The sequence below is a fragment of the Populus nigra genome, chromosome 1 (genome assembly GCF_951802175.1).
Source record: "Populus nigra chromosome 1, ddPopNigr1.1, whole genome shotgun sequence".
NCBI classification, from domain to species: domain Eukaryota; kingdom Viridiplantae; phylum Streptophyta; class Magnoliopsida; order Malpighiales; family Salicaceae; genus Populus; species Populus nigra.
In genome coordinates this window covers 35248153-35256742 of record NC_084852.1, presented here as the reverse complement: position 1 = coordinate 35256742, position 8590 = coordinate 35248153, and the positions used below count along the sequence as shown (strand labels likewise).

General features: G+C 35.7%; 1 protein-coding gene across 7 annotated transcripts; it reads right to left on the bottom strand.

Moving 5' to 3' along the window:
* Positions 1–985: 985 nt before the first annotated feature.
* LOC133672610 (transcription initiation factor TFIID subunit 12b-like) lies at positions 986–8280 on the bottom strand. 7 transcript variants are annotated; one of them, XR_009834882.1, is made up of 9 exons: positions 7541–8278; positions 6780–6995; positions 5531–6130; positions 5334–5408; positions 3818–3896; positions 2925–2989; positions 2468–2503; positions 2135–2383; positions 986–1358 (listed from the first exon to the last, which is right to left on the bottom strand). XR_009834882.1 is itself a non-coding variant. In XM_062093082.1 (9 exons), exons 1-8 carry the CDS (start codon positions 8087–8089, stop codon positions 2201–2203), a joined length of 1803 nt encoding a protein of 600 aa, XP_061949066.1. In that variant the 5' UTR covers positions 8090–8278; the 3' UTR covers positions 986–1358; positions 2192–2200. The 7 variants fall into 7 exon arrangements, 6 of the variants coding, with proteins under 6 accessions (XP_061949066.1, XP_061949074.1, XP_061949054.1 ...); XM_062093082.1 differs by having other exon boundaries at positions 2192–2383; XM_062093090.1 differs by having other exon boundaries at positions 986–2383; positions 6780–6932; positions 7541–8280.
* Positions 8281–8590: the final 310 nt, after the last annotated feature.

The following is an 8590-nucleotide window of genomic DNA, read 5'->3' as shown; positions in this document are numbered from 1 at the left end:
TCCAGACACGGACCCAACCCGCAACCCCCTTGAGTCTCCGCCTGACCCAACCCCGAACCCCCTTGGGTCCCCTCCCGACCCAACCCCCAACCGTCTTAGGTCCGGCCACGGACCCAACCTGCAACCCTCTACTTTGAATTATAATAAAAATAATAATATTAATATTTTTATTATAATTCTAAATATTCATATAAAAATAGTATTATTTGTGTTATAAATATTATTATTTTTATTATAATTAATATTATTAATAAAATAATTAATAAATTTGAAAAAATATTATTATTAATATTGAAAAAATATTAATTTTTGTATTATAATTTTTTTAGTATTTTTTATGAAAATAAAAAATAAACCCGCCATGTAGCACCCAACTAGTATATATATAAAGGAAAATGATCTTGAATCATTCTCACTTACTCCATGTAATCATATTTTCTCCATACATGAAAAAAACTCTTAAAACATTATATTGACTTGGCCAGAGAGTGTTTTTTTACAGGTAATCCCATTTAGAATCATTCACCAAGAAAGCTCAGTGCAACTAAATTTATATGAATATTTTTCCCAACTTGTATTGGATCATCTTTTTAAGTTTTTTTTTTTTTTTGTCAAAATTAACATCTTGATGCAGCTTCTAGTTTTGGGTTATTTTACATATTTAAGTTAATTAAATTAAATAAAAAATTTCTAAAAGATATCTTACTCAAAAAGAAATCAAGAGGTAATGTTTAATTACTATTTAATAAAAAAAATATAAATGAGACATTTCTTTTGTCCTTCATGTTTTGTTTTAAAAGAATATAAATTTATTCTAAAACTACTATAAAAATATATTTATTTTTATATCTTAATCTTATCTACCAATCCTTCCTATTTCTGTCTCTTCTATCTTGAAAAATTTGACAAAACACAATCTAAAAGTTGAGCAGATCTATATTTCCCCTCAAACATGCATGAAAAAAAAGATGCAATCCAGACGAAATTGAGTGGTTTAAAGCCATCCACGAGCAAGCATTAACCCAACAATGTGATGAGATACAAGTTCACCAAATCCTGAATTTAAGAGAATGCCTTTCGTGATAAATATTGAAGTCTCCTTCTGCAAGAAAGCAGGCAGAGGAACTAATTTCACAAAAATCCTACACCTTCTCATTTGTGCCCAAGGCCACCCCCCAAAAGAAAAGGAAATAAAACACAAATCAAATGATCATACACAATTAAAAAAAAAATAGCTATAATAAATTAGACTGTCCACTGGTGCAATCTCTGCAGCCATTTAAGAATCTACCACTCCAAATAATTTACAGATTTGCTTGCGTTCTATCCAACTACAGCTTTGCTTCTGCCAAATCAAACTGTGGAACAAAGTGATTAAAAGGTTAGGAAAGTAGGAACACAGGTGCTAAAATGCTCGCAGAAATAGTAAATACCATTTAGTCAAACTATACCCTTAAACCATGTGAAGTTGGTACGTACTAGACAAATGTAGTAACAGTAATGCACCTTGCAAGAAATGAAACCCATCTCTCTCACATGCCAAATTTTATCAGTGAAAAATGCAGCTAATTCTTACATTCAAATTCACGTTCAAATCCAAAATAACAGTGGTGGTGGTGGTGAAGAAGAAATATGCATATTATTCAAAACTAACATGATTTTAGGCATTCTATTAAATCAGAAAATCACAGTAACACAGACACTGATGAAAAAAGGCACATCCTTCCCTGCATTATATCACAAATTCCATAATGATTTTTTGCACTGATTTTCTTTCTGGACCCGTGTTTGGTTCTTGTCATTAGGACAATGCGAGGCGACCAGACATCTCTTGCCTGCATTCTTAGCAAGCTATATACCAACCTTTACCGACATTGAAAAGACATCATAGAACAACACCCACCCCAAACACCACATACTAACCTCTTCCGTCCAGACTCCCAGGATATCTCCAATCTGCCTATACTGTAAATCTCATACTCTAAATTGACATTAATTCTTTTATTTCAGTGCATGTAGTCCATCCAAACTACGTATGTATAAATGCATGGCAGGAAGGCCCCCACACCCACACCCCACCCCCCCTTTTTTTGTGGTAGATAACTACATATTATATAAAACATTAAATTCTCACCAGCAAAGTATAGCGAGTTAAATTCAACAGAATGGAGTCCATATCAGAAACAAAAACCTATATCAATTAAAACCGTGTAATCTGCTGCACCATTGGAGAACCAGTTGATTGTGAAACCATCTGCTCTGAACTTGGTGAAGGTCTTATCAAGTGATTGGTAACAACTGGGTTGCCAAGCCCTTGTCTTAACATCTCTTTAGGATTGATATTATTTCCTTCAGACTGAGAGGACTCCATCAATGCACGAATCTGAACCAACATTGAGAGTGAAAGTAGAAGCTTCAGATAAGAGAGAAATATAGGGAAAAAAAATATCTAGAGATTATGGTTTACCATATCAAGACGCTTCTTGTGGAGATCGCTAGGCAACTGCATATTTTAAACCCAGGGTCAAATTGGATCTCTTGAACTGTATTTTACATAAAATATTAATGAATTTTTGCATAGTGGTACAAGAATGGCCAACATGATCACCTGTAGAGATGTGTGTGTGAGAGTGAGTTTTCGTGGGGGAAGACAGGACTGGCTAAAGGATTATATTGGTTTATGATAAAATCAAATGAAGTGAATAAAATAAAAAATTGAAAAGCTTCATAATTTGTATGATATTTTACACTACTAAATTTTAAAAGTTCATAAAAAGAACTGTAGATAAAAAATTTTGGACTTCCATCAGATTCATCCAGCTTAGATTGTACTTCATCCTAATCAAGTTATTTGACATTGATAAAAAAAAAAATATATATATATATATATATATATCATAATAACAAATATCCCAGATACTTACAGGTCTTTTTTGGTGCTTCTGCTCTTCCGTTGAAAATCCAGGGATGGTTAAATGCCAGTTTTTCTCTACACAGTTTTCAAGCATCATACTCATCAAAAACTTGTTTTGCCTCACTCCAAAATAAGACAGCAAAAGCAAATTTACCAATATCTTTGTTATATTGATTTTATCAACTATAATGCATTCTGTGCTATAACTATTTATTTATTTATTTATTATTTTTCTGCAATAGATAGAACCCTACAGCCACCATCAGTGGTTAGGCAGTCAGGGATTTAACATTAGAAGTTAGTAGTTAGCAGGTTAGTGGGGACAGATTCCAAATTGTATGATCGATTGCATGATCATAACTGTATCCAAGGGGCCAAGGTAATTTCAGCTACTTCCAGTTTTTACACTCAAGTAATATGATTTAAGCCAATGTTTCATCAACAACCTACCCTTTATATATGATGCATAAAGGATAACAAATCAAAATTAATCAGATTTTTCACGATAATTAATTTTTAAAAGATAGTTTTAACTATAACATCCTTGGCAGAAACCTAAAGTTCAGTCAGCTGAACAAAAGTATTTTGCTACACATCTAAGCAAAGATGCATCGTGACTTCTTGAATATAGATTAGAAGCCAAAAAAAAAGTGTTAAAAAACAAAAGCAGATTTGATAACAATGATGTCTGACAGATTAAATGAAACCAATGCTAAGCGTTACAGCAACTGGAGTTCACTCATTTCTTACCATGCATATTCCACAACCACATGTGCTGCTCCAATTTTTTAAATCAGATAGTCTACTATCATTATTGCTCTAATCCATAAGAGCATTTTATAAAATCAACGACTAAATCTGTGCATCACATAACACTAGTCTACTATATGTTGAAGCACGAACCTAAGTGAAGCATTATATCCTTGGACTCTAAAGTTGAAGATTTCCGATGCTTAGCCAAACTGCAAGCAAATGTGGTCACCTGCATTTTAGTAAAAATAAGTATCTTAATGAAAAATTTGAAAGAAAAGGATTTAATTCATCCTCCACGGATATTATTGCAGAATATTTGGTGGACAAGTTAGATGGTAATAACATGATCATGTATGCAATTATTACTGATAAAAATACCATGATTTATGGGTCAACATTTCTCAGGATAGAACAAATCCAACTGAAAAGGCAAAAACTCCAGGCAATCTTTAATTTTTTATCCTATTCCTACATGATTTATAATTTATCCAAGCTTAATTTTATTTTTTCTCCTGAATGAACCTGATATACCACTAATCCATGAACAAAAGAAGAACACTTCTTCCACTAATATTAGGGTGTTTAGGACCATTAGAACAGAAAGAATAAACCAAGCAGGATTTGAGTAGTCTACATATCAAAATGAATGTATGTGTACCAGGCCACTGTTTTCATACTCCACCACAAAACCTGAGCAGTTGACCCAATCAAATTTCACCCTAAAGTGAGAGGCTGTACAAGAGAAGTTGAGCGATACAATGAAGAAAGTTATGCAGCAGAAGAATTACTGTGGAAGTTTTCATGCAAAAAATTAGGGAAATTGTGCATGCATTTATAGAGGTTCTCATAGAAGGTGACATTTGATGACATCGAAAACAAGCTTTTCATTTTTCTAATACTCAAACCATCAAGTTTTACATCAAACAAAGCTTCATAAGGGACCTTCATGCAACTAGGAAATTAAGAAGTATCAACACTAGAGAAGGTTTCAGTCTGATCACATTCCATTTCCCACTAAGGTTAATATTGGATAATATACCCTCCATCATTTTTGCAATAAGTGGATCCTCTCAACCTTTAACATGCAACCTCTTGTCTGCAAGTCAAAATGTTTTCCCATTGCACCAGTCAATGGTCCTTCATACTTAACTACGAGTAAATTCTTTCTTGATTGGAATGAAGTCAAGGAAAGGATGACCAAAAGGGAAATTCTTCTGAAACCTACCATGGTTAATCTTCAACAGTCTATAACAGTAAGATCTTCCTAAGTACATCTACAACCAAGCAACTGCAACAATTGAAAATCTAGAAAAATATCTGGTGCCTGCCCTGGCCTCACATTAGGCTACAATTACCACTTGCATTCAAGCCTTCATTAAAAGTAAAAACCTCACACTCAATCATGAACTCAATAGTAATATCCATATAAATGCAGAATAAAAAAATGTGCAAGAATATAAACTTAAGACCTTATTGCAGTGAAACTTTGGAAAATAGAAGCACAAAAAAAACAGAGAAACATCCCGTGTGTGTGTGTGAGAGAGAGAGAGGGAGAGAAGGGGGGGGGGGGGCTACATCTTTATAACTGGAGGAATTCTTGTGCGCGTGGGCGCACTCACACACACACTCTTATGCAGAAAAATTTATATATGTTAGCAAGCCTCACAGAATCAATAAAGTCGTCAGCAATTTCCAGAAAAAGTTCTTCAACATCAGGATCTAGCTTTCCATGTGAATCCACCTGAGTAACCAAAAGATGAACAATATGGCACATTTATCATGAAGAATTAGAAACGAAAAAAGAACATGGTATAAAGCTAAAAGAAAAGGAACAGAGAAAACAAAGTGAAATGCTGGACAGACCTGTGAAACCAAGTCTTGTATCTTTCTCTTCCCGAGAAGTTGATTTGTTGCTTCTGTTCCTTGGCTCGAACTTCCCCCTGGTGTAGTTGTACCAGATGCTGTTGCATCTGGCTGTGATCCTGTCAAACTAAGAGATTTCTGGCCTGTGGGTCCTGGCATCCTTGGAGATTGCTGTTGTTGTTGATGTTGTTGTTGCTGCTGCTGCTGCTGATGCAGAGGCACTTGTTGCAATTGCTGCTGCTGCTGCTGCTGCTGCTGCTGCAGCTGCAGTTGCTGTTGCTGTAGTAGTTGCTGCTTCTGCTGATGAAGTTGTTGGTGTCCCATTTGGGGCTGCTGCTGTACCAGTTGGGATAACTGTTGTGCCATCAAATTCTGGTGCAGTTGACCAGATGAAGCCAATTGCTGCTGTATGAGAGCCTGTGATTGCCTCTGTTGAAGATGGAATGAAGGTGAGGCAGAACCAGACATTGTTGGCATTTGCTTCAACCACTGTTGCTGTGACAGAGAGTTCTGCATCATAGTTGGCTGTGCATTCTGAGCCAGCCCTGACATCTGAGGATTCATATATGCCATTGATGGTGTCCTTTGTAGACTTTGAACCTGCAGTTTCAGGGAGATGATCATGCACACAAATCAAATGTAATGCAAATGATTGCAAAAGTTTCCCGTTCCAACAACAAAACTAAAAGTAGAATGATCAGTTGACATTTTTCTGTGCTTACTGAAAAACAAAGGATAGAATACTTGATCATAGAAAAGAAGATTGCTTGATTCTAGGAAAGCCTAATGGCTACAATTAGCAGTAATGTGCTGATGTATTCACTCAGCGCTCAAATTAAAAAAATAATAAAAATAAAAATAACCAATTCATCAAAAGAGGCATGTGCTTATCCACATGTAAGTGCAAGAACCAAATAACATGAGAATACACATTGCTTCTCACAATCACTCCATTTATGCTTATCAAATATAATTGCAGAACTACAAACGATGACAAATACTAAAACAAAATTGCAAAAGCATTAGAGAGAGCTAAGGTTGGAAAACCACCCTTTATAACAAAGCAACACTCATACAATATGGTTCTTCAGAGAAATGGGACTTGCTAGCAAAAACTAAACAAATAAATTTTGACTAATAACCTCATTTTTTAATTAAAAAACTTGAGCCCAAGCTTTACAGAAACTAGAGTCACCAAATCCAGTTACCAGAAAGATAAGAAGGTAATGTGATCAGAGAAAACTCAAACCTGAGAGGTGAGCGGATTTTGTTGCACAAGTTGCTGCCTCAGTGACCCTGCATTTATTCGCTGTTGAGCATATGTGAGTGCCCCATTAGGTCTTATTTGTGAACCCATATTTAGTGATCCCATCACTCCCATTGCTTGTATCCCCTGCAAAGACTGCCCCGGAGAATTACCAGGATGGAACTGAGACCCTTGAACTAACCCAGCTTTCTGCCTTGGCTACATCCAAGAGTGCACTTATTTTAGAAAAAAATAGCTACTATGATCATTAAATTATTTTGCTAGCTCAATCACAAATGCGTTGCATAATGAGCATGAGACTGAACCAACAGATTCTATTGATCCAATCAACTATTCAATCATGTAATGATTGAAGAAGAAGCACACCATTTTTGAGATTATCACCCGCTGAATTCAATTCATTCAGCTCAGAAATCCTATATAATTGGATATTTTTAAAATATAAGTATTTAAACTGTGATATACTGTCAATTGATTATCACACAGAAATGTCTTTTATATACCTTTGTAAAACTTTCAAGTAATTTATCACTTGTGAGTAGTGCAATAAATAGATTTCATACCCCAAATAGCAATAATTTATAAATTGATTGACACTAGCACAATCCAAAAATTCTTACTAAGGCTAACAAACTTTTCAAAAGCACAGATTACACTAACAGTACAAGCCAATTAACCAAAAACAGCAACTTTGTAAACAAAACACTATAACTTTGAGAACTTTAAAGCAATCAAACACATACTGAAGCCAGCAACTGTGAGGGCAAGTTCAACTGAGCAGCGGCGGCAGCTGTCCCGGTCAACATAGGAAGGTGCCCAGTTTGGCCGGGAAGTGCTGAGCGAGACGAATTTGCCCCACCCAGTTGTTGATTCTGCTGTGAATTCGGTTGAATTGAAGCAGACCCGCCAAAATTCATCTGCCCATACAGGCCCTGTTGTTGTTGCTGCCTCAAAACGCCACCGTATTGGTTCGGTTGTTGTTGGTTAATTTGACTCAAGCGCGACATAGAAGGAGATCTTTGAAGGGTTTGTTGGATTTGATATCCTGACATTGCTGTGACATTCTGCTGCTGCTGCGACGGGAGAGATGGTGAAGCAGGGATTTGGGAGTGTTCAAGTGAAGAAGAGGAAGAGATTTGTGTGTTTTGAGGTAAATTGGATACGTTTGGTGTTTGTGTCTGTGTTAAGGTTGTCGTGTTAGTGTTCAATAAGGTTGCTGCTTGTGACGATGGGTCTATTACTGTATTCTGAGAAGGGAGAGGTTTAGGCGAAGCGGCTGCATTTTCTGCCATGGATTGGAAAAAGATTATGGGTTTTTTTTAATTCTACTTAAAAATCCATTCTTTTCGATGAATTCCGTGCTTCTAGTCTGGGTTTCTTTCTTTTTGCAGAGCTTGTAGAGAGAGAGTTGAGGGAGAGAGGGAGAGAAGAGGAGGATTACTCGGTCTAGCTGATAAGCAGAGGGAATAATGCATATGGGGGATCTAGGCCATACACGTAGTAGACGCAGGGGATGCTCGAGTGATCATATAGACTGTATGCTGTACACGTGTACAAATGGGAAGCGGGGGTCAAAAGACTTTTGGTAGTCAAAACATGTGGCTTGATTAGATTGAAGAGTGACTTAATTAATGAAAAGTCAATCATAATTCATAAGAATAAGCAATTGGTAAAGTAGTAAATACACTATACATTTGGTTTTTAAAAAAAACAAAATGAGGTAAAAATTTCGGAAAAATAATATAGTTTTGAAAAATAGTTTTGTTTGAATATAATATTAATTTTGTACAATT

Excerpts from the sequence above, each read along its gene's own strand:
- LOC133672610 (XM_062093070.1), bottom strand. The coding sequence starts at position 8,089 with ATGGCAGAAAATGCAGCCGCTTCGCCTAAACCTCTCCCTTCTCAGAAT. Across the intron at positions 6,131-6,779 it reads AAAATCCGCTCACCTCTCAG|GTTCAAAGTCTACAAAGGAC; the intron begins GTTTGAGTTTTC and ends CTGAAACTGCAG. Across the intron at positions 5,409-5,530 it reads TACAAGACTTGGTTTCACAG|GTGGATTCACATGGAAAGCT; the intron begins GTCTGTCCAGCA and ends TTGGTTACTCAG.